At 41.5% G+C, this 25,856-nt stretch overlaps 1 protein-coding gene across 1 annotated transcript in view; it reads right to left on the bottom strand.

Annotated features, from left to right (window-relative positions):
* The window catches only part of LOC124147762 (rabankyrin-5-like), a 68,471-nt gene extending 43,068 nt beyond the window's left edge, over nt 1-25,403 (bottom strand). The window contains exons 1-9 of the mRNA XM_046518518.2: nt 25,376-25,403; nt 19,049-19,238; nt 18,092-18,213; nt 8,303-8,438; nt 7,016-7,139; nt 6,410-6,559; nt 5,566-5,731; nt 5,093-5,297; nt 3,745-3,874 (exon numbers count right to left, since the gene is read on the bottom strand). Coding sequence (XP_046374474.2) covers nt 3,745-3,874; nt 5,093-5,297; nt 5,566-5,731; nt 6,410-6,559; nt 7,016-7,139; nt 8,303-8,438; nt 18,092-18,213; nt 19,049-19,238; nt 25,376-25,385 — 1,233 coding nt within the window. The 5' untranslated portion in view covers nt 25,386-25,403. The remainder of the gene's footprint in view (nt 1-3,744; nt 3,875-5,092; nt 5,298-5,565; nt 5,732-6,409; nt 6,560-7,015; nt 7,140-8,302; nt 8,439-18,091; nt 18,214-19,048; nt 19,239-25,375) is intronic.
* Nucleotides 25,404-25,856: the final 453 nt, after the last annotated feature.

Genomic DNA, 25,856 nt, shown 5'->3' with positions numbered 1-25,856 from the left:
TTCTACTGCTGTTCTTTTGACTTAGGAGACGGAGCTGTTTGAGGTCCTGGCTACAGAAATGGTGTTCCAACCAGTTGTGTGGCTTCCTTCCTCCCACAGCTACTACAGGACCGGAACACCACATCACTGCTAGTAACTACATCTCTAGAACTTCGTTGGGAGGTAGCAAAGCGATGGGAGGTCTCTGTGGATGTAGTAATGCAGGATAAGTATCCAAATGTAAAAAAGTATTTTGATTTTACAAAAATAATTATCTTATCCTGCATTACGACTTGAATGCATCCTCATCAGACGGAACGGAGGGGGTCGTACCTTTCAGATGGAATTATGATAGACCCTCCAACCAGTCTGGGTAACCAGATAGCATCCGGGGCAGGAAAAACAGAAACCATAGACCTTCCTGTCCGATAGAGCCACACAAAGTAGAGTATGAGGTGTGAAATCCAGTCATCGAAAACAGGAAAAGTAGAAAAGGGTGTCAGCCAAGTTCTGAATTCCGATTCATTCAGCTGGTATATGCGGAAACATGAAACATACTCTGGGGTAATCACTCGGTGAGAGCCACTTTGTCAGGTTTCGGAGAGTATGTCTGCCAGGATGTTGTGACAACTGGGGATGTGCAGGACGATGAACCTCATGTGTAGTCCATCCAAAAACTGGAAGAACCCGAAGGTCGGAGGCAGAAGGGAGGTGAGGAGTCCCCTGGTTGCGAAGACACCAGACGGCCGTGATGTTGTGGATATGGCGAGCACTTGGCGGGACTGCCAGTGAGACATGGCCAGGATGAGTGCTTCGAGTTCGAAATTGTTTATGTGCCACCGAAGCTCATTGTTTGACCACAGTCCAGAGGCAGCCTGGTCCTCAAGATCTGCCCCCCAACCCTGTCGTGAGGCATCAACAAAAAGGTGGAGTGAAGGCTTGAGCGCTGTCAAGGGCGCACCACTGCAGACATTCAATACGGGAGGAGGTGAGTCCTATAGTAATCCTTGGATTCTGCCGACGAATAAATGGGGCCAGAAACTACAGTAATGAACGTAGTTGGTCTCAGTTGGTCTCTGGCTGTCAGATCCTGAGCTGAGAAGGCCCATTACTACCTGCTATTGACACAGGGTGCTGTATTTTGTGCCACCTGTCGTACGAAACCGGCTATGAACTTGAACACTGGGGAATGAAATCCTGGATGTGCCACTGGATCAGGAACAATCTCGACCGCCTGCTTGAGTACTAGAAGCTGAATGGTCTGGAGCAAGAGCTGAGCCTGACGAGGCGGTGAGAGAGAACTGGTATCCCTGACAAATGATGATGATGACAAGTGGATCATGGAGAATTGTCCAACAGGCCCAAAACCTGCCCAATCTGCCACCTACTGGTGTGTCTATGCCTGGGATGACTGGGGGTGGGAAATCCGAGGCGTCAGGCGCCAGGGCGTCAGCACCTGCCTCTGCGGTCACCACCCCTGTTGGCGTTGGCGCCATGCAGGGTTGTTAATGGCCTTGTGACTTTGTTCGGTCTTGACGTTTGAGACGAAAGGAAAAAGAAGCCTGAGGGGAAGCCTTAATAGAAGTGCACATAGGCTGATAATTGCCTGTTTGAGCTGGTTTAAATTTGGACTGATTGTAGACATGCTCAAAAGCTTTACGTTTCGTTTCATCCGGGGCAAAGCTGAAGTAACTGTAGACACTGTAGCTGTAGGTTTCAGAAATAGAGCCATTGAATAGCGTGGATGCACTCCAGGGCTGATGTAGAAGTTGCCTATTTAACTCAGGAAATGATTACATAAATTGTCGATTTGATGTTGTTGAAATTACATCACAGTAATCGACTTGATGATCGGCTTGATTAGGATTGTCCACGGTAAGATCTTGATCAATGGCTCTGTCTGATGAGGCCAAGACACATAAGGGCTTGAGTGAACGGTGAATTTCAATCTCAACAAAGGAGAGCCAGGTATTGGGCATACGCAGAGCGGTTGGCGTAAGCATGGGATCAAGTAGATCAACATTTGGACCCGGGGAGGGGGTGACTAAGGACTACCGGTCCGCCATCCAGTCCCAGGTGCGTGTCAACTCCAACGCAGTCTACTTGTCGAAGAGTCCAAATGATAGTCACACTATCGACGAAGCAGGGAATGACTATGGGACCGACATCTGGAGTGAGAGGATCAGGAAGTATGACCCGGGAGAGATAGAGCCACAGGTATGAGACCGACGAGGTGTACTGGCGTCATCTAAAGGAGCCAAGGACAAACTAGGGGCTGCGTAAGGTAGCGGAGATGTGTAGGCTGGCGGCACCCAGATGCACCATAAATGCTGGAGGTATACTGATTGATGGTTGAAAGCCTGGAGGTGCCATGGGCACCAATGGTGCCATGGGCACAGATGGTGCTATGGGCACCAATGGTGCTATGGGCGGCGATGGCACTGGAGTAGTCAATAATGTCATGATAGCTGGAAGCGCCAGTATAGGTATGGTGAAAACTGGAGGTGCCGCAGGCGGCAGAGGAGACACCTGAACCACAGAAGATGGGTACATGGATTGAATCTAATGAACCAAGGCAGGATCCAAATACAGTGTAGGGAACGAGTCGAAACCGGGAGGCATAAGAGGCAGCAGCACTGGGTAAGCTGGCGCTGATGACAAAAAGGTGATCATAGACGCAGACACGGGGGGCATGAATGCAATAGAGGACAGTGGGGAGGAGAGGCACTGCTCTATTAGTGATGATTGCGGCATAGTTGGGGATAATAGTGTCTCAGTGTTGACTTGATCGGCTAAGTGTCCCTGTGGTTGGCCATCTGGGGATGCCTGTGGACACATTGTGTGTGTCATTTTCTCAAAACCCTGAGGTGTACAACAAAGTCACCAGGGGATGGATCGCGGCAAAACTGACACAGCAAAAATAAGGAACAAGGAACCATACAATCAGTGCACCGGGTGTGTGGATCCTTGGCTGATTTATTGCCCCGACACCTAATTTCAAAGAAATAGACGAATGTTGCAAGCAGAATAGACACACTTCAACAAATTAGGACGGGCATTTGAGAAATTACAATATAAAGAGTACAGGTTCAGAACAGAAAAAGTATTTAGCACATAAACAAAAGCTATGATAGACATATTGAATTATCAAAGGACAAGACATGGTTCAACGTGGCAAAACAAGATGACGGATGGTACAACACATGTGCGAAGTAAGCGCAGAAAAGAGCCCAAGTCAGGCATAATTACATAAGCCTGAAAAGACCACCCTAGTACACCAGACTATAACATATGCAATTGAGAACTTATTGGTTATCAAAGGATAAGCAAAAGGATAGGCAAAGAATGCTATCTGGTTCTTCAAACTGGGGAGTTTTAGTCTCAAACGTCCGATGACTAGCAATGATGTGATTATACATAACATCGCCACTTCCGGTTACGTGGTAGCTGTGGGAGGGAGGAAGCCACACAACTAGTTGGTACTACAACTTCTGCAGCCAGGACCTCTCACAGCTCCGTCTCCTATGTCAAAACAACAGCAGTAGAAGCATTAAGTTAGTAATGCAGAATAAGATAAAATGTTCAGTTAGTCTTTGCCTTGCCTTTCAGACCTTTCATTAACAGCAGATATTAATTTGTTTTTGGTTATATTGCAATGTAATATTTGTTGAAATACGCTATGCAGAAACAAACAAGATAATGAAGAAAATGGCCTCAGTAGTTATTTGTACAGTGTCATAAGAACAGATCTACCAGTGACCACACCTGCTGAAGAGCAAGCCAGAGAGCTGTGTGGCCATCAGTGTTCTTGATCTCAAGATCTAGTTTCCCTTGCTTCAGAAGGACTTGAAATACTGGCACATTCTTGCAAAATATTGCACTGTGTAGACATGTACTGAAAAAATAACAATTGACTTGCATTTAGTAGTTGGTACAACATAAAGACACAATGGGCAACAACTTCTTATTGTTTGTCTAACCTGATGAAGGGCAGGAAGTAGTCAAGAAACAACAAAATTAGGCAGGCCATGACAGAAAATACCATTTAGAGTCAACGCAGAATCATCCCCTTCACCCCAATATCCTCAAACCCGCCATAATCGTAACATACCATGTATTTTCTGTCTGAACATTTTACTTCCAAGCCTTGACCATAATCAAGGCAACTACTTAATAAAACAACAACTTTCTGAGACTGATGATTGTACAAGTACAACAGAAACTGGTAATGGATGATGCAACTTTGCTTCACAATAGCCTCAGAGATGACCTTGACCTTTGATATACATATCTATTAGTTGCATGCACATGTACAGTTTCCCACCTGTAGACATGGCAGAGGTAACCATGCCACACGAGCTGATAATGATATAACCAAGACTGTAGATTACTCCTAACCCAAACCTTGTAAAAGCAGGACCCCATCCTAAAGAGGACATATACCAAGTTTAATGATTAATGCATGAATACTCTCATCACCTGCATCACCTGGACCTTTGAATGACATTTGCTAAAGAAATTCCCCAGCGCAATTTGGAAGAAGTCCATGGAAGAATATTATCTAATGTCAATCATCTTTGTGTAGTAGTAGTACTGGTAGGCCTTACAAAGGTTACAAGCGGTAGCTGCCAAATTCAACAAAACCTTTTTTCATGGAGCTGCTAAATATGCAAATGAACTAAATCAATAATCATGAATAACAAACAGCAACATTGTATCTTCATGCATGAATACACTGCATATGATGTATGACAGTTTTAACCAGTCTGAATGAGAACATGGTGAAGTCGATGTGATATACCAACCATCAAAAGCATGCTCAGTCTAGGTTCACTGGAGAACAATATTTCTTGCGTATATTTTTATTTTACCTTCATGCCAGCCAAATCAATGTTGCAATTTAACACGTTCTTGTTCAACAAACAAGTTTCATTCAGCAGAATAAACATTTATTCCATTTGAACTTTTCATTTTGGAGGATCAGTATGTACAAAACATTTTTTATTAATATGCATAAAATATATGTGTATAAAATATTTTTTTTAGAAGAGCATTGAATACTTCCACTTCACACATTAATTTTCCTTTTTTCTGAAATCAGTATATGAACTACCTCCCCGCTGTATCCTGCGCGCTGACGTCTGCCCCATTGTCCAGCAGCAGTTGAGCGGTGCGTGCCATGCCAGCCATGGTGTCGGGGCTGGTGACGTCGGGGTTGAAGCAGGCAGCCATGTGGAGAGGAGTTTCCTTGTCTAGGTGAGTTGTCAGGTTGACATCAGCACTGTTCGTGATCAAAAACCTTGCAGAAAACTCATCTCCTAAATTTTGGAAAGGAATAGATTAATAACTCAAAGGGACATTTTCCCATTTGTAATCATCACTGCAGTTTTTGCCATTCTTAAAAACAGAACAAATCCATCTATCCCATATATAAACACAATTTATACAGATGTTGGAGGGGTCACAGAAAAAGAAGAGCACCTACCCAAAATGCAATTGGAACACAATATTTCATTTAGTCCTAACATTATTTTCATTATGATAAATGTAATGATTTCACTGAACTAACATTGGGAAAAATGATACCTCTTTTTATAGCTTTGTGAAGAAGACATTTTCCAGAGTTATCTTTCTTGTTGACGTCTGCTTTGTGTCCAACCAGCGTCTGTGCAATTCCTTCCTGCTTGGTCTGCAGTGCAAGGTCTAACGATACATCCCCTCGATTGTCTACTTCATTCAGCTTGACGGACAGCTGAAGAAGACAGAACAGATGTATTGTATCCACACTCCAACCTGGGAGTCACTTAGCAAACAGTCAGTGCATGGCAGTTTAAACCAGTCAAGTCTGGATAAGGCAAACCAGTGGTTGATAACATGAACAACAATTCATCCTATCCTGGAATGATGACAGAATCAGCCAGGTCTAATCGAATCCTCATTGTGTCAGTTCTTGTGGTAAGAATGGTGTGCCATGGACCTATTCTCACCCAGAATGTCCATGGAGAAACATAACTTGAAACATAAGCTTGAAATGTTGAAAATGTTGAGGATAATTTCAAAAGGTCAGTTTGTCACACGATAAAAAAAATGACCACAATATCATAACCACGTATGAATCAGCCAGGAAAGGTTTAGGCTATTTTACTTATCTGTACAATATTCTACTGTCTTTTGGGTCATAGGATGTGAAACCCTGTGTACCCAACACAAACTGTTTCCACGACAACCTCAACTGTTTTCAGGACAAAGTGTTGACCAATGGATTCATTTCACTTTCACAACAAGCCTAGGTTACAGGAGAACAATTCTAGCCTGGAATACCTAGCTTATGAATCAAGGTTTATATCCATTTTCATGTGATCAATTCTTAAACTAAGGGGTTAGACTATCCGGGGGGGGGAAAGTAATAGAAACAGCTTCTTCTGCTAACCTGGGCATCATATTCTATAAGATAGAGAAATACAACATCTTCTCGCTGTGCTCGGATGGCCGTGTGAAGGGGATACTCTGTCTTCGTCTTGAACATCTTATACAGCAGCGCTGCAGGCATGTAAACGAAATCTTCACTTGTGAAGTCATTCTGAAAACAAATCACTCATATTGGATGCAGAGACATTGTCAAGACCTCAACATGAATGATCATTACATTAAATTAATTTTACGATTTGCCACCATAGCTTTGTGAGGGAAGCGACATCACCATCTCCATTATCAGGAACACCCCACGGACTACTTCCCTCCAAACTAGGCTAATGTTGTCATAGGTCCAGAGGACACACCCTAATAAAGCCTAATGTATTTAATACACCAGACAGAGAAGAATGCAGAGAAATGGAAATTTAAACATACACAGAACATCTGTTCAACAGTGTCATATGTACTAGATTCAACACAAAGATTGATTATCATGATAATATACATATACAGCCTGCTGTTTTGAAAATGAAGTAAAATTAAACTTGCTAGCCATAAAAATGAAATTGCTGTCCAGGTAAAAGATAAGAGTTGATGTCCTGCTTATCAAGTGACTGCATACCCAGTGGTTAGAGATGAGTTCAGAGCAGTGTTTCTTCAACACCTCTGCCCCCATCTCCTCAGCCGTCTGGTAGAACTTGATGCAGTTCTTCATATTCACAAATGACATCAAGCCATTCTCACACCTGCAACACACGGTATGAAAATATCAGACAAATATCTCCTCTGGCATCAGTAGTAGATGAGGCAATTACTGCCTTATTACAAAATATATAACTACAAAATAAATCAAAATCCAAATAAAGCCCATGCAATCTAGACTTGAGATGGACTTCTTTCTATTCTCTAGGGTCTGGAAGACAGACTATAGGAAGTATTTCTATGACATCTCTGTGGATTCGTATATTGTCAGTATATATATTGCCCATGTTAATATTAGCGACAATTTGTTTGCAGATTTCCAATACAACCAAACCCATGTTACAATAGATGATATCAAACCACTAGAACTATTTACAATGTATCCTTAATAACCTGCTTCCATGACACCACATGATTACAGAGCCAGTGGCTATGAGCTGTTCAGGTATCAACAGGATACATAACTTTTGAAAGAGGAAGCTGTATGAACCACTATTCAAGGTATCAACATGATATATAAAATGTGGCTCAGGAAGCTGTATGAACCACTGTTCAGGTATCAATAGGAAACATAACTTTTGAGAAAGAGGAAGCTGTGTGAACCACTGTTCAGGTATCAACAGGATACATAACTTTTGAAAGAGGAAGCTGTATGAACCACTATTCAAGGTATCAACATGATATATAAAATGTGGCTCAGGAAGCTGTATGAACCACTGTTCAGGTATCAACATGATATATAACATGTGGCTGAGGAAGCTGTATGAACCTCTGTTCAGGGTATCAACAGGATATATAACATGTGGCTGAGGAAGCTGTGTGAACCACTGTTCAGGCATCAACAAGATATATAGAACTTTTGAAAGAGGAAGCTGTATGAACCACTGTTCAGGGTATCAACAGGATATATAACGTGTGACTGAGGAAGCTATATGAACGTTCAGTGTTTAAAACAGTAAAATAGATTACAAACATAAGTCCAAATATACCATGAACACCATATAACCAGATAGTATAATCATGATAATAACAGGAGTAATTTGCATACTTCAGTATGTATTTGTTGACATTCTATTTCCGGTGTTTCATGCTCTCAGTAATGTCAATGGAGGGAAAAACATTAAAACTCATTGTACTCATCAACCCACTCGAAACAGCTGTATTTTTTAAGAAGTGTTCATAAAACAAAAGAAAATACAGTAATTACCTGACACGGAGAGCCTCAAGCTTAAACTTGGTGGCAGCTCGGAGCAGCTGAAGGAGAAAGGAGTCCTCCACCTTGATGTTGATCTCGTCAGTGTACACCCATCTCATCAACGCATGTGCCACATCGTACTGGATGTCTGGGGGGGACACAGGACAAGAGGGGGCTTGACGCAATACATGCACAAGACCAAGGAGCGTCCATTCCAATTTGGAATGAAGGTTGGATTGCTTTGGAAAGATCGCTCATTCCAACATTTCCAAAGCTTGGAAGGATCGATCTTTACAGAAAATCCAAAATTGGATTGGCAACATTTCCAAACATATTTCCAACGCAGGAAATGTTTGGAATGGTTTGGAATGGTTTGGAAGTATGTTTAGAAGTAACAAGTTAAAATATGTTTTATTAGTAATTTGAACAATAAAAAGACTATGAATTATCTATTGAGTTTAAACTATACATAATGAATAATAAACTTATCTCAAACATTCACTACTTGTCTGTCTAGCGAGGGGCTTTTACAGTCGCATTCTCCCTAAGGTGAGAGAGAGACCCGCACTTGACTCAACAAGACAATAATAAGTCTCAAGATTAAGTATTCGGCTGGATGGCAGCTGCCATTTAATTATAAAACAGACAGTCGTCTAGACGGCTCACATGTAAGTGCGCCGACATGTACCTAAGATCATAAAAGCTTTGAATAATTCTGTTCATTGAACAATTGGAATTCAGGAAGTTATCAATAATTGTTTTACTTAACATAAGATAAGATAAGTTGTTTACAACATAATATTATCATGTCAGGACGTACTACAGTCAAAACCATATATTTTAAAATCAATTTAATGACAGACTGTGATTTCCAAGTCCCGATTATCAAATCAATGAGGTATCAGTTTCACCACATTCGCACAGACCGCCTATACTTTTATATATATTTTTCATAACTATTCTCCAGTTAAAGTCATATCCTCTTATCAAATAATCTGTGAGAGTGATCATCATTAACGAAACTCATTGTCATCAAAGAATACAGAACAAATGAAAAAATCAGATGCATACATGTATTGCCATGCTTCATTCATCACGAAGCAGATTTACATACATTTGTGAATAGCACTTTAACTGTGATAATGAATTTTACCATTGTCCATATTAACATAATAATATATACATATATACAAAACAGGACATGCATTTAATAAATATTTACCAGGACAATCAAATCAAGCCAAAAACACAAAAAATACATATATATGGTTAGCGACCGTCATTATACAGCGGGGGGGGGGGGGGGGGTAATTTGTCTGCTCTAACTGCCTTCACAAAATCTTACTTGCATGGTTGTTTTAATAGAAAACTTACGTTCCAAAAACACAGTTGTTCTTATATAATGTTTTTAGGTTTGGTTTATAAATACTAGAGAAGATTTTTTATACATATAAAACTGATCGAAAATACAGCTGATTAATAGAAAAATCAAAATAGGAGTTGTGAATAGTGACAAATTTTAATTACATCACTGTGTCAATAATTATTGACTGATTCCGTCAAACAACTGTCAAACCATTTATTGCCATGTATGTACATGTACACAGGAAGTCGGCGCTGTCAGAGGTAAATAAACATTGTGGTTTTATAACGGGAGATCAGACGAACCGTGAACCAGGGGCATGCGACGTAATTACACCTAAAGGTGGTAGAACCAGGGTATTGTCTCTTGAACTGGCTAATTGACCGTACATATAATTGGTAACTATATTGGTTTTGACACCCGTGTTTCATGCGCATCCCGGCTCATAAGCAGAATACAGACAAATGAGGCCCCGTGATCAGCAGAGCGTGAACAACATGGATGCCGCCTTTCGGCCGTATCGAACAGTCAAGCTGCGATCTCGGTACTGCTCGCCCGATTGAATCCAATTGCAAGCGGAGACAAGATTACTTCCCTTACCCAAACAAACTTCAAATCTATCTTCAGTAAATCATGAAATTAATGCGAGCATGACATTTATGCGAAAAATGCGATCGTCAGTCCGTCTGATTATTTTAATGTTTCAATTCATCATGACAAGAAAGTTAGCCACTTATAAGGTTACCACGTTGAAAATGGAAAAGATCGTTAACAAAAACAACAAAGTGTATTCTCTCATCACTCAGCCTAACAGTGATATAACTACAAATAAAACAATCAAGTGCGCTAAAGTATTACACATGGTGGGTGGAGGACCAGGGGCACTTTGAGTTGACAGGTGTCATCAACTGGTCAAGTAACATCACGGTTTGTATATTCACGTTGATTGGACAGTCTAGACTGGCGCAAACTAATCATGACGGCATCTTGAACATAACAGAACTTTATTTCTCCTAGGTTTAGGCTCACGTGGATAACGGTGAATTTTGTTTCAGTGATAGCACATTTTTAATTCAATTTTATATACTTTCCTTGATTGATTATATGACTGCGGTCGTAGATCCGGATGTATCTAAATATGCTCAGTAAATACACAGGATTTATTGTTATGCTATTAGGATTAATAGATACAATTGAGTATTTATACCCTTGATCATAAAGTTAGTCACTACTTTTATTTTCACATGTTCGATTTGTATGATTTGGGTTATGATTAAATTCACAAAATAAGAAATCATTCCGTGTATATGTGTATTATATATTGTACCCCAATACGTAATTAAATTGTGTATAAATAAGGACACTAGGTTAATTACTGTAATTGATTATTTGATAAACATATTCACCTTTAGTTGCGTAAATGTCACAGAGGTAAAGCTAATTTATAACAACTAATTATCCCATTTATTTGGCTTCTATCTTTTATATGAAACAAATGCTATAACATGGGGTGATAAACTTCATTGGCAATAGACGTAGCATATAATTGTCCGCATGAACAGTCTACTCTTTTCCAGATATGTTTATTCATTTTGTCAGCATTTAAATCGATGCATTCCTGGCTCAATGATTCATTTGACAAAATCTTGTTCCCTGTTTTGAATACCGTCAGAGAGTTCCAGACCAATTATACAATTTCCCGCCCTATGTGTTGCGCATAATTCCGGGATAATTCGAAGTTCATATTCTTGTACGAACATGCACTTATCAAAATTCATTTATACCTAGTACTATTGTGTAAATATGTATATTAGTTCAAATTATAATAATGAGGCCCTTTATTCTCGAAACGTTCTACGACAACCGTAAGTCGGTATGGGAAAACAAAATATTTGTTTAATTGTTCAAAGTTCATAGTCAATGTCATATGATTATAGACAAGGAAGATAAGAAATTAAATATAAAGAGTAGCCACTTTAAATGACAGAAATTCATTTATTTAAATTTGCTCATGATTTGGTCTTTTTGTGGTAAACAGTGCCAAAATACTCTTAATTATTTACTTTCATGTCATAACTAATCTCACGTTGTACAACGTTTAACAGATATGATTATGACATGTTGTATCCAAACATATCCAAACAAATCCAAACAAATCCAAGCTTGGAAATATGACCTTGACAAATTTTGGAATGGTCATATTTCCATTTGGATATGGTGGTATTTCCAAGTTTGGGATTGTTTGGAATGGATGACATTTTGTCCAGTGATGTCGTTCACGCAGTGGGATCATATATATTCAGAAGGTAAAATTTGTAGAATTTTCCTATTCGGAATATTCTATAAGAAATACATTACCACTGTTATACCGAGGCTGTTGTCTCCAACTGCTGCTATAGCGAAATCTACCACAGAGATCTCAATTACCTCATGCAGCATGTGCGTAGCCATCTAGCTGCCATGTGACACCCTTCACTCTTGTCTCTAGCGAGAGAGCAAGTGCTCGGGGGACGGACGGGCGGGCATCAGCCCAGTGGTAACGTATTATTATAGAATATTCCGAATAGGAACATTCTACAAATTACATTAAGTAATATGTTACCACTGTTATACCGAGGCTGACTACCACAGTAGGCGGTGGGGAGCACCTACAACCCGAACCTGACTGCCCGTGTTCCTTCAGACCAGCAGAAGTAAACAACAAGGCGGAAGCACTCGATGCGCATGCTCCTAGCTCGGCGTTACCCTATAGGAATACCAAAGCACTGTCAAGCGCATACCGTAAGGCTCAATCGTCTTTGCCAAACGATTGGTGACTCCAAATGGCCCCACTGGATAGGTATTTCATCGCCGCAGCGGATGAGAACACAGTATCTGTGTGAGCTAAATCTTAGATCAGGTTAAACAGTCGAAAAGAGGGAAATTAATTTCATTCGGACCGTATATCCCAGAGCAAGCCTACTTAAAGTATGCATTAGGCGCGTGACCTAATTCCAGTATTTGTAAGCATGCATCACAAGGTTTGGATACACAACAGACAATTAAATACATAATTGTCAAAATACAAATAAGGACAAAACACACAAAAAGCCGCCCTCACCTGTTGTGTGAGTGCGCTGGTTTGTGGGACCCCCACTCCTGTACCCACAGCGGTGGGAACATTGGAGAAGACCCAGATTGACCACCGTGCAAGGTCTGAAGCCTGAGGAGTTCGGAATTGCGCTGGGCACACCCCTTACAAGACCGCTTGTGCCGCGATCAGCGACCCAAGACGGTGCACACCCTCCACGTCTTCATCAGAAACCTTTCTGAGGTAATGATTGGCAAATACCGAGTCAGAACGCCAGTAACAACCTCGCAATATTCTGTGAACACCTTAGAGTGTAGGGCAAATGTTGCCGCTAGCATCCTGATCTCGTGCGGGTTTGACCCCGCAGCCGGTAACCCCCGAGACCAGTACGTCAGATTGATGACAGAACGAAGCCATAACCAATCGAGTTGCGAGTTATTTCAGCAGTCCGATTAGGATTACACGATACGAACAGACGGTCACGCCCTTGTCTGCATTCATTCGAAGCCTTAAGATAATACTTAAGGGCCCTAACGGGACACAGTGATCTGTCCTCAGTATCAGCAGGATGTAAGATTTCTTTGAGTGATCTAACACTGAATTCACACTCTCCGTTTGGCCAAAATTCTGATTCATAGCGACGAAGCCCATGAGCAGGCCCAGGCATACCGCTCCTTCGTCGCCCCTATCGAATCGTACTTTAGTGACATCGAGTGCATGAATCTCAGACACACGTGCCGCCGTGGCAAAGGAGAGGAGAAATGCTGTTTTCCAAGTCACATGCCGAAATGAAGCACTACTCAAGGGTTCATACGGAGCTTCCGTAAGTGATTTCAACACTAAGGAAAGATCCCAGGTGGCCTGGGCCTTTCTTAAGATCTTGCTGTTTGAAACCCTTGATAATACCCCGAATCACCGGCTCTTTTGAGAGACTGGTACCCATAGCAACGTCCCTTACCGTAGCAACAGAAGAGACATAGTTGGCAATGGAACCCCCGGAGAGTTTCTGGGTCTCTCATAAGTGAGACATGAAACGAGCAATATCCTGCACAGATACCTTATCTGGCGAATGAATGTGATGTTTACAACACCACCTCATGAAAATAACCCAACATGCATTATACACCTTCTGGGTAGAATCACGATACATACTTACATATGCCCGAGACGCCCAACGAGAAAAACCTTTACTCCTCAGACGCTCGGTGACAACATCCACGCGTGCAGATTGAACTGCCCTGCGTTTGGATGAAGCGTGTGTGAGGGTGGATCAGGAGATCTGGTCTCACAGGCAGTGGATGTGGCAACTGACCTGGGCCAGCAAGTCGGGGTACCACGATCTGTTCGGCCACATGGGTGCGATCAGCAACATTCGACAGCGAACTCCTCGGAGCCGGCTTAGAATGAGTGGTATTAACTCCGTCGGCGGGTAAGCATAAGCGTCCATGCCCGTCCAGTCTAACGCGAAAAAATCGTGATCAATGGCCCTCGGGTCCGGGACTGGTGACACAAACAACGGGAGTTGATTGTTGAACCTGGTTGCGAACAGGTCAACCATTGGACGACCCAGACGTTCGCACAGCCACTGAAACACTACTGGGTTGAGCATTCACTCCGTGGATGTCGGGTCCCCCAGCCCACTAGAGAGGCATCTGTATACAGAGAGTCCTGATAAGACGTTGCAAGGGACTGTCCACCACTCCAGATGCGGTTGGAGCCGATCCGGGAGGGCGACGGTCGCACTGTTCTCCTCCTGCGCCAACAACTGGATTAGAAACCGTTGCAGCGGGCGGAGTTGTAGACGACCCTGATCGGTGCAGTCGTGGGCTGACACAAATAGCCCTAACAGCTGTTCCCAAAAGTGAACAGTCTGTTGCACCGCTAAGACTTTGGCAATCATCACCTGAATCTTGTGCCACTGGTCTAGGAGGGACAAAGAGGCGATGGGACACCATGTCGAACCGACCTCCGATGAACTTCAAGTTCTGTGAGGGGGTTAACTCGCTCTTGGGGAGGTTGACAATCCACCCCAATTGCTCCAAGAGACGAAGTGCGAAATCGAGCTGATGAGACAGCACGTCTGTCATCTGATTTGCTACTAGCGAGTCGTCCAGGTACGCAAAGTACCTGACACCCCTCCTGTGAAGGAACCCCACTGTGGGGGTGGTTAACCAGGTGAACAGCCAGGGAGCGGACGATAGGCCTAATGGGAGTGCAACCCACTCGTAATGCCTGCCTTGAAAGACAAACCTGAGATACTTGTGATTGTCCGAGTGAATCGGAACATGCAGATAAGCATCCTTCAGGTCGATCGAAGCGAGCCAGTCGGGGGGCATGATCAGAGCTTTCAAGTCCGCCAAGGTCAACATTCTGAACTTGGGCGGCTTGTGCAGGTAAAACTCGTTGAACGATTTCAGATTGTGAATCATTATGTGTTTGGCACTGTCCTTCTTGGGAACGAGAAGTATCCTGGAGTAAAACCCTGGTGTTATTTCTGGTAGGGCTAACTCCCGTACCGCCTTCTTCTCCACCAACCTGCCGATGACATTGGCAAGGATGGGAAGATCGGTTTCCGAATAGAAACCTGCAAACGGGGCAACGGTGAGCGGCGGATCCGCCTTGAAATCTGGCCGATAGCCGTACCGGATCGTGTTGATTAAGTCTGGAGTCTGGCTCCCACCGGGGAAGGAGAGGGGGGCCTGACTGGTTGCGGCAGACACAACTGTCCAGGGCTGAGTGACTCGGGTTCGCCTATGGGCCAACCGAAGTTGGCACTGTCGGCATACAAACCCTCCAGTGAGAGTCACCTGGAGGGGCCCTTGCCTTCCTTAGACGGCTTGGGCTTCCCCCAGTTCCCCTTCTTCCCTCGAAAGGGCTGCTGAGAGCCCTAACCAGAGCCCTCACGGCGGGGCTTCTTCCCCGACCGGACGAGTCGGCCACCACAGGGGTGGAAACAGACTGCACATACAGCATGTAGCGCTCGAACGCCACAGGCCACAGACCCTCGCACTGGGCGCACCAGGTGTCCCCACAAGGAACCCTGCACCGTGGGCAACAATCGTGGGGATCCCGGGAGGACAGAATTTTGCGGCACACCCCGCAATTCCTGGTAGCGGGGGTAGAGGGGGTCGGGGACGGCGAAACATCCATGTCAGACATTTTGTTTGTACTATGAACAAAGAGCAAAACATGGTTACAACACACGCACCACAAATATTCACAAACGAGCATTTTCACAAGAAAATAAACGAGCAATGCAAATATAGAACATACACATAAAACATAGAAAAAAGGGCGGGAAATTTTTTTCCTTCTGGTGGGAAAAATATTTCCAAGCATAGTTACAGCAAACGCCCCGTAAAGCACAGTTTATTAGAGACAATAAACAGTAATAAATATCACCGAATGGTCAGAGAAACAGGAACGCTACAGCAGTCTTTTTGTACGTCGTGGCTACGCACATGCTGCATGAGCTAATTGAGATCTCTGCGGTAGATTTCGCTATAGCAGCAGTTTCGGGAGACAACAGCCTCAGTATAACAGTGGTAACGTATGACTGAATGTAATTAACTGTGATCATATAGATATACTCAAAATCAGTGACTATTACCATAATAATGAGATGGTATTTCAGATTGTTGTGCTAACAAACAGCTAGTTGAAAGAGACCAGGGTAGCTTGATGCTGTTTTAACATGTTTAATGAGTATTGAGCTACAACAACAAAATTATCATCCATGCTTAGTGGAGATCTGACATCCCCCGGTCATCACTCTACAACACTCACCTGTAACATGGAGCGCGGACGCTTAGTGGAGATCTGTCACCCCCTGGTCATCACTCTACAACACTCACCTGTAACATGGAGCGCGGGCGCTTGGTGGAGATCTGACACTCCCTAGTCATCACTCTACAACACTCACCTGTAACATGGAGCGCGGACGCTTGGTGGAGATCTGACATCCCCCGGTCATCACTCTACAACACTCACCTGTAACATGGAGCGCGGACGCTTGGTGGAGATCTGTCACCCCCTGGTCATCACTCTACAACACTCACCTGTAACATGGAGCGCGGACGCTTGGTGGAGATCTGACACCCCCCGGTCATCACTCTACAACACTCACCTGTAACATGGAGCGCGGACGCTTGGTGGAGATCTGACACCCCCTAGTCTTCACTCTACAACACTCACCTGTAACATGGAGCGCGGGCGCTTGGTGGAGATCTGACACTCCCTAGTCATCACTCTACAACACTAACCTGTAACATGGAGCGAGGACGCTTAGTGGAGATCTGTCACCCCCTGGTCATCACTCTACAACACTCACCTGTAACATGGAGCGCGGGTGCTTGGTGGAGATCTGTCACCCCCTGGTCATCACTCTACAACACTCACCTGTAACATGGAGCGCGGACGCTTGGTGGAGATCTGACACCCCCCGGTCATCACTCTACAACACTCACCTGTAACATGGAGCGCGGACGCTTGGTGGAGATCTGACACCCCCTAGTCTTCACTCTACAACACTCACCTGTAACATGGAGCGCGGGCGCTTGGTGGAGATCTGACACTCCCTAGTCATCACTCTACAACACTTAACTGTAACATGGAGCGAGGACGCTTAGTGGAGATCTGTCACCCCCTGGTCATCACTCTACAACACTCACCTGTAACATGGAGCGCGGGTGCTTGGTGGAGATCTGTCACCCCCTGGTCATCACTCTACAACACTCACCTGTAACATGGAGCGCGGACGCTTAGTGGAGATCTGTCACCCCCTGGTCATCACTCTACAACACTCACCTGTAACATGGAGCGCGGGCGCTTGGTGGAGATCTGACACTCCCTAGTCATCACTCTACAACACTCACCTGTAACATGGAGCGTGGACGCTTGGTGGAGATCTGACACCCCCCGGTCATCACTCTACAACACTCACCTGTAACATGGAGCGCGGACGCTTGGTGGAGATCTGACATTCCCTAGTCATCACTCTACAACACTCACCTGTAACATGGAGCGCGGACGCTTGGTGGAGATCTGACATTCCCTAGTCATCACTCTACAACACTCACCTGTAACATGGAGCGCGGACGCTTGGTGGAGATCTGACATTCCCTAGTCATCACTCTACAACACTCACCTGTAACATGGAGTGCGGACGCTTGGTGGAGATCTGTCACCCCCCTGGTTATCACTCTACAACACTCACCTGTAACATGGAGCGTGGACGGTTGGAGGAGATATGTCATCCCCCCGGTCATCACTCCGAGATGACAACACTCACTCACCTGTAACTTTGAGCTCAGACACATGCAGGTGATCTATCACCACCCAGTCATCATTTTGAGATAACATAACTCACCTGTAACATGGAGCTCGGACACTTGGTGGAGATCTGTCACCCCCCAGTCATCACTCCGAGATGACAAGATGAACTTGTGTGCTCTAAGCTGCTGGCCCCCCTCCAAGTGGACCAGTAGGTCACTTCAAGGCAGAGACAATAGGATTTTTAACATTTCATCATTTCATGATGATGGTAAACATGGTAAACAATGGTAAATGCAACAAATCATGACAATATATTGAAGATGTCAGAGTATGTATTTCTAAGTCCAATCATTACAACTGTAGACATGGTAGAAGTGAGTGTGTTTATCTTACATCATGATCCAGTGTGATGTTTTAGATAACATGTTGAAAGGTCCACAAATCCAAATTTCACAAACATAGAAAAAATTTCATCTCCAGAATCTTGACCAGACAGTCCAGTGATTGCCAACATGAGCATTGATCTACACAAATGGGATGAAATGTCAACTAAGTCAGCTAGCCAGATCACCCAATCCCATGGGTCAGCTCTTACCATGCTTATGACAAGTCTCATCATCATATATGTAATGATATTGATATCTGTTCATCCACACATGCAAATTCCATTTTCTTAATTTCTAAAATACAGGAAAAGATTTTTTCAATAATTGTCCCAGAGTAACAGAGTTAAAACATATACACATCTGCTTCCCACATTTTAAAAACAACAGTTTTCATCCTGCTGATGACTCTTTCTCTTAATGACTGCTGGTACATATAGGGTTGCAAGTGAATGACACATTGAATGATGAGCTGGTTTTGATTGCCAGAAACATGCATTGAATTTGTTCACCGTGAATATGGTCATCATCACTAACAATGGTGAGTATGGCGAGTATTGACATGACAATGACCATGATGATTGAAGAGATATATCCAATATAAAGAAACAAGATTCCAAAGTCCAAACTATGTGAATTCAACAAGTTTACACATGTAACTGGCCTACCTGTACTGATCTTTGTCAAACAAGTCGGCCACCAGTTTGAGGAGCCTGGAGACAAATGTGTCTTGAGCACCGCCTCCCGACCCTGCCACCGCCACCTGGTACTTCCTCTCCAAGTCGGCATACTTATTCTGCAGTTTTACGTATTCCTCTCGCAGTAAGCGCAGGTGGTTTTGTAGCTTGGCTACTTCACCTACAACCATAGTAACCAATACATTGTAACCATAGTAACCAATACAAAATACATGTAGTTTTTTAGTGATTTGTGAACATAATTTAGCTGTGAATATGCGCATGTCCCTGCATACACTCCTTTGCAGGGGATAATATGCTTTTTACTGACAAATATGACTGATATCATGTAGTAGTATATTACCCAGGCTAGCTATAAAACAAATTGTTTTTCAGCAAAGTATCATTGTGTTCATGCATTTATATACAAAATCTAAGATTTTCAAGTAGTTCCACACACTGGAAGAAATACCCACTCATTCAATATCATTTGACTATTGATAAGTTTTCAAGGTATTATTTCTTAACTTAAACATGGTCAAATTCAAACATGTTTAAGAAATGACAACTGCATTCACTGCAATCAGTTTAATGAAAAGTTTAAGATCCTTTTCTCTTCATGGTCTTTATTGGTCTTGCTACACAAACTACTGGCGAGGAAAAAAGTAACATTTGTAAAACACAACTATAATAATGAACACAACCTAAATTAGCACTATTTTACAGACACTTGCTGTAGACCTGGCTAATGACTGCACCAACTATCACTCTCAGCGAATGCTTTAATAATTCTCTGATTCTGTAACAAAATGCAACATTTTCCTAAAATAAAAACAAAACAACGGAATATCAAGGGGAAAATAATTAAGTATGAGCCAGCCAAACAAAAGATTGATAGCAACAGAAAAGATGCCAGACTGTTGTCAGGCAGGTAGCATGTTCATGTACTCTTATAGATAGTTTTCTAGTAAAAATGTAAAAATTTGAATGTGTCTGTTATTGCATGGCAGACATTATATACTGTTTTCATATTTTGCATATTCAGCATTGAAAAGGGATCATTATCATTCTTAAAATTCCCAAATTAGAGTTTAAAATTTCCCATCACTAATAACTAAGCCTATGGCATCATAGACATAACCTGTATTTTACTGATAACAGGGCAATAAAGAGGAAGAAGTTTAATATTGAGTTTCATGTTTGCACACAATGCAATCTCAAAACAAAATATAAAAGAACTCAAAATAAGACCTTTAAAAAATCACACTTATGAACAAAATAACCTATATTTTTTTCCCAATTTGCCTGCCACAGACACTTAGTTCTAAATCTTAGTTAAATCCCTATATGATAACAGTGAAACTTCCAGATTAATCTTCCCTTTGCCAGGGTGGTGATGATCTACAAATAGTACAATTTGTTTTCACGTCTCATTTTGTTGCTAAATTTAATAAATTGGGTACATTTTCTGTCAACATACACTCTGAACACATTGAGAAAAAATCAGACCAATGGATCAGAATCAAATAGAACAGCTAGCAGTAGCATATATTATTATATAAGGGTGACAGCTTGGTACAAGATTGTAGATATCACTGATAAGTGGTTGTAATTTGCATAGCAAGGTGAATGAACAACACACATGAACTGAAACATTAATCAGAAAAATCTGTTTCATATTTTTAATTGTACTTTGATAGACATTGTCTGAAGCCAAGTGAAAACACAATATTTTGATTCATATTTGTTTGTGCTGTCCATAGCTTTTCATTGTATGTAATACAGAATCTAACCCAATAAACAACGAAAAGCAGCCTCAGACAATAGCAGTAGCAGTGAAGTATCAGCCAATTAGTGCTCTACAGATGAACACGTACTGACTATGTTGGCTTAACCCTCTTGGTGCCACGGGACCATATATGGTCCCTCACTTTTCACACCCGCATAGTGCCAGGGGACCATATATGGTCCCGAGAAAATGCCCTTTTTAAACTGTGAATTTTGATATTTAACACTGAGTGCGCAGAGTCAAAACTATAACCATCATCACCCCAACCATCTTAGCTTTAACATCGTGTAACTCATATTTTATACAATGCTACGGATTGCGAAATATGGCGAGATTGGTAAAGTGGCTACCGCTTTTCTCGGCCTTTTCTGCCATCTTTGAACACCAAGCGAATGACGGCGAATTTTGATTATGCACCCATGTCACATACACGTAAATATTTTCAGACAAAATCCTTGTTCATAAGAAAAATTATGACCTGAGTGGTCAGAAGACATATTTTTCGCAACTGTATACTTATTCACGTAAATACAATTCTGTTCACTCCTTTATGAACAAGTTTATTTACACTTTTTGTATATTTTTATCAACTATCGGTAATGGCGGAATGGTCGGTACACATGAGAAAACGACAGTGTATATTTCCATTACATTTATGACGTTCATTGAATAAAATTATAACCATCATCACCCTAATCATCTCAACGTTAATATCGTGTAACTCATATTTTATGCAGTGCTACGGATTGCGAAATATGGCGAGATTAGTAATGTGGTTACCGCGCTTCTCTTTTTTTGCCATGTTGAACTTCATGCGAATGAAGGCAATGTTTTATTATGCACCCAAGTCACATGTACGTAACTATTATTATATCAGACAGCCAATTATAAAAAGGATTCTGATCGGACTGGTCAGAAAGATTTACTAGTCCCCACTGTACAGTTATTGGCGTAAGAGTACTAACGTTTAGTCGGCCACGGAAGTTTTTTTGTTAAGTATTGCATATGTTTATCGACTGTGTCATGGCGATTTAGCACGGCGCTACATACGAACCGACAGTGCAGATTGTCTTTTTGTTTATGATGCTGATTAACAGAAAATATTCAGATAGCTATAATCGTTTATATTAAGTTGGTAAAGTGTATACTTATGGGCAGGAGGTTCATGATCAAAACCTAAACATTTAATGGCCAAGCCCGAAGTGATCGACAGGGCACGTTCGCATCATATCTGTGCCGCGATTTCTTGTTTACCGGTTGTCCTACATACTCGCGCGTTCAGACAAATAACTGCTACTTTTTTCATATGAATTGACTTAGAGTCATGTGTGATTGCTCAAACTACCTGACCGTGTGAGTGACTTGCCCTAACTGTTTCACATTTTGTCACAAATGGAGATTTCAAAAGTGTGGCCACGACATCTAACGTGAGTCAACGCCATATTGTAAACAAATTGTGTCAAGGTCGGTTCCACATGTGGTAGCTCAGCCCACGTTTCTGGCGATGGTACACGCGATACAAACATAATGCAACTACTGAAAACATCAACATAACTTCTACAATGATGACATCAATACCTTTTTGTATTTGGATTAACCGCTTATGGATACGCTGTTCGATTTCGATTTGTTTTTCCTTTAATTGAAACTGTGATAATGGCGCTGTGATTGGTTTGCTGAAATAGTATTTTCCATGAGTCTAATGTACATGGTACATGCTGTGATTGTAGAAGATAATTGATAACCAATTGTGTATGCATTTATATCATCAAATACACATTACTAATCTCTTCAGAAAATGGAATATATTGTAGCTCGTTTTCAAACATTCTGCCATGGATATTAGATCAAAAATTAATATTAGATTTACAAATTATTTATGTACACTGTACTCTCGATTAACGTATGATAATCTATTGCAAGTCTTCAACTCTTATTTGATAGGTCATCTGTAATGTCAGCAATGAGTACGATTAATTTTATTTCGTTACAATCTGCAATTTTATTCAAATAGGCTAATAGACGGTCGGTGATTTCCCGCCGCTGTGAATTTGTCGTGTGGACAGGTGCGCGTGATTTGACCTCGCGTGTTGTGACGTGGATGACGTCACATGAAACAGAAACATCTAATGTTGTGGTAGTATAATGGATACACGTGGTTTCATTTTCCAAATAACAGTATTCTCTTTGACTGAACTAGAAAGCATATCTAGTACATCACGATTGGAAAATGTCTACGGCGACCGACGAGTGAATGAGACCGCTTATCATTTGACTAACAGTGTTAGAATATTTGGCGCAGTTTTCTAATTTTGGTATGTTGACATGTGCTTTTCATATCTGTTTGAAGGCTTGATATTCCCAAAAAATAATATGCATTTAGTTGAGTACAGTGAGAAAGCTGTCAAAATGGATCCAATATTAAACCACCTAGATTTTTAATATTTTAGCTTCATCTATTGGAATCTCGAATGGTTCAATTTATAACATAAACAGTAAAAGTAATTAGATCTTCTCACAATATATAGATAATCAATTTCTGAAAGACAAAAAGTTTTTAGTGTAAATCGGACTTCGTTTTGATGTTTATGTCTTTTTTCACTCTGCATTATCTAAATTACCAAATACTTCGACCAGTGACATAGTAGTAATTAGATTCTACTTTGTTTTGTATCCTAGGTATGAAATAGATTTTCTTTTTAAATAAATATTTGTCTAAGAGCAAAATCAATACATTCTTGTGGTTTTTTTTCACCTTTTTAATTTGTATATCTTCCCTCCAAGCTGTTGTTTAGCTAGGCCAAAATTAAGAAAAAAAGGAAAGACATAATAAACCATTTTATTAAAGATTTTGCTGGTTAAATTTTCGAAGTTCAATACCAAGAATATATTTTTCCTTTTATGACAAATAATTCCATTACTTTCATTGGCCTACGATCATTATCTATTTCAAACTTTTCCTTTAGTAGAATGGGATGGAATGGGAAACTAGTGGAAATAAACTATCACGTATGTCCTTAAATGTACATGTATATACCTAACTAGGTGTAAATACACTTCTAAAGTCGTATTTATAAATCAAATGAATAAATGAAAGAAAAAGTGGTATTTCATGGACTGGCTATACAAGTGTATTTTGGGCAAAGGTCAAAGTTAGGCAACCAAGTGCGAAATACGACCTGATACGAGGATGTATGTTTTCTGGTGGCCATAGTGAAACAATGACATATGGCGCCCGAGTTGCGAGTGATCGAAAATAGCTTTGTTGAATAGATTTGCTGCCCATGAAAACGTTTCAACAAGTTTGATTGAATCTACATGTACTTACTCTTGGGTGGTATTACGTTAGTATAATCTTGTTAATTATTAAGAAATAATGATGCCCGATATTGAGCGATGTCAATTTGAGTATTGTTAGGGCTGTTTAGCGATCTTTCACATTTTGTCCTTTGAAAATGTACGATGTCAATTACCCCGAAGTTGTTTTTATCACTAATAAAAGAGCACGGTCATTGAAACATACATTGACGTAACCGGGATTTCTTCACGATATACATTCCAAACTGTCATTCGTTTTGTGACATAATCTTTGAAACAGTCTGCGTATGAATTAATCAGGACCACTTCCGTCAATTTTGTTTTGACGTAAAAAACACGCACAATTTCATCGGGATTTTTTATCGGTAAATATAACTCACAGAAAATTCTCAGTGAATGTGTACTTCATCATAAATATCATATGTCTATCACTGTTAGGACATGTACTTGCAAATGATATGAATTGTTGGTCATTTAGATTTCAAACAAGGGCGCTTACTTGACTTTGCTTGCCATATTCGGGTGCGTCCATATTACGATTAATGTGGAAAAGTAGGAAACTTATAATACCAGCACTTTTATCGATGGCTGGGCAGTGCATAGATCTTTTGGATTTGGTGACTTTAGATACTGTTGGAAAGACAATCAACTCGAGTTGCATGTTATACAATTTGGTTACACTGTGTAAAGAAATAAAGACGTTGCAACACTTTTGATACAATGTATACGTTTTTGTAACCGCGACGTCATCACAGTGCGGCACTGAGCGGTTTGCAGGCTGACTGACGTCCAGGCACCATGAGGGTTAACCAGCTGTGAGGTACTTGGGCATCTTGTTTCTGTGTTTATCATAATTACAATTGTCCATCCGGAATTTTGACTCACGCAATAGGTGATCATCATTTTGGAGCTTCCTCACACTTCGTGCACCCACTACTACATGATATGAGACCCCTGGTGTTCACAACACTAATGACATGATCATACCATACGTAAACAGACAACTGACTTGACAGCTTACTTGTCACTAGCGTCACTGTCAGACCTTCACATTGTCACCTAACTGAAAACAAACACTTCAATCAAATCACCATGCATACTTTCAAAAACATATTAGTACTTCCTCGCAAGTTGTTATGTACGTCTGAGAGTGTGCAGATGCTGCACGAGTACCTGTTACATCCACCGTCACTCCCACCAAACACACTTACCTTCCGCCATTTTGCGAGTAAAGTCATGTGACTTGGTGGTGGAATGTAAAATATGCGCTGGAAAACCATTACGAAAAGATGGCTCCTATACAGAATGATTTTTTTAAACGGTGCTTACATTGAGCACTATTATAACTTAGCCCTATTTTCAAATTCAGCGTAGAAGCATTTATGTTATTTGAAATTGCTCCACTGTATAAAAGTACCCAAACACGATTAGAGGCATTTTACCCACATTGAGGAAGGGAGATGTACAACCTCTTTATTACAACGAATGCGATGTTTTGGTGTATATACTAACACCGTTATCAAGCAAGTGATATACAACAATGTGCAGTAGGGAGGTTATAGACATGTGGATAATTGATGTTTTAACAAGGTTTGAATAACGATATAGACTGCGTGATGTTTATTTTAAAGAGAGTAAGATATGTTATGTATACCCTTGATCATTTTGTGCTGTTCATGTGGAATATTGTTC

Source organism: Haliotis rufescens, unplaced genomic scaffold, assembly GCF_023055435.1.
Source record: "Haliotis rufescens isolate VD_foot unplaced genomic scaffold, xgHalRufe1.0.p SCAF_36, whole genome shotgun sequence".
Classification (NCBI taxonomy): Eukaryota; Metazoa; Mollusca; class Gastropoda; order Lepetellida; family Haliotidae; genus Haliotis; species Haliotis rufescens.
This window is presented reverse-complemented; position numbering and strand designations above follow the sequence as displayed.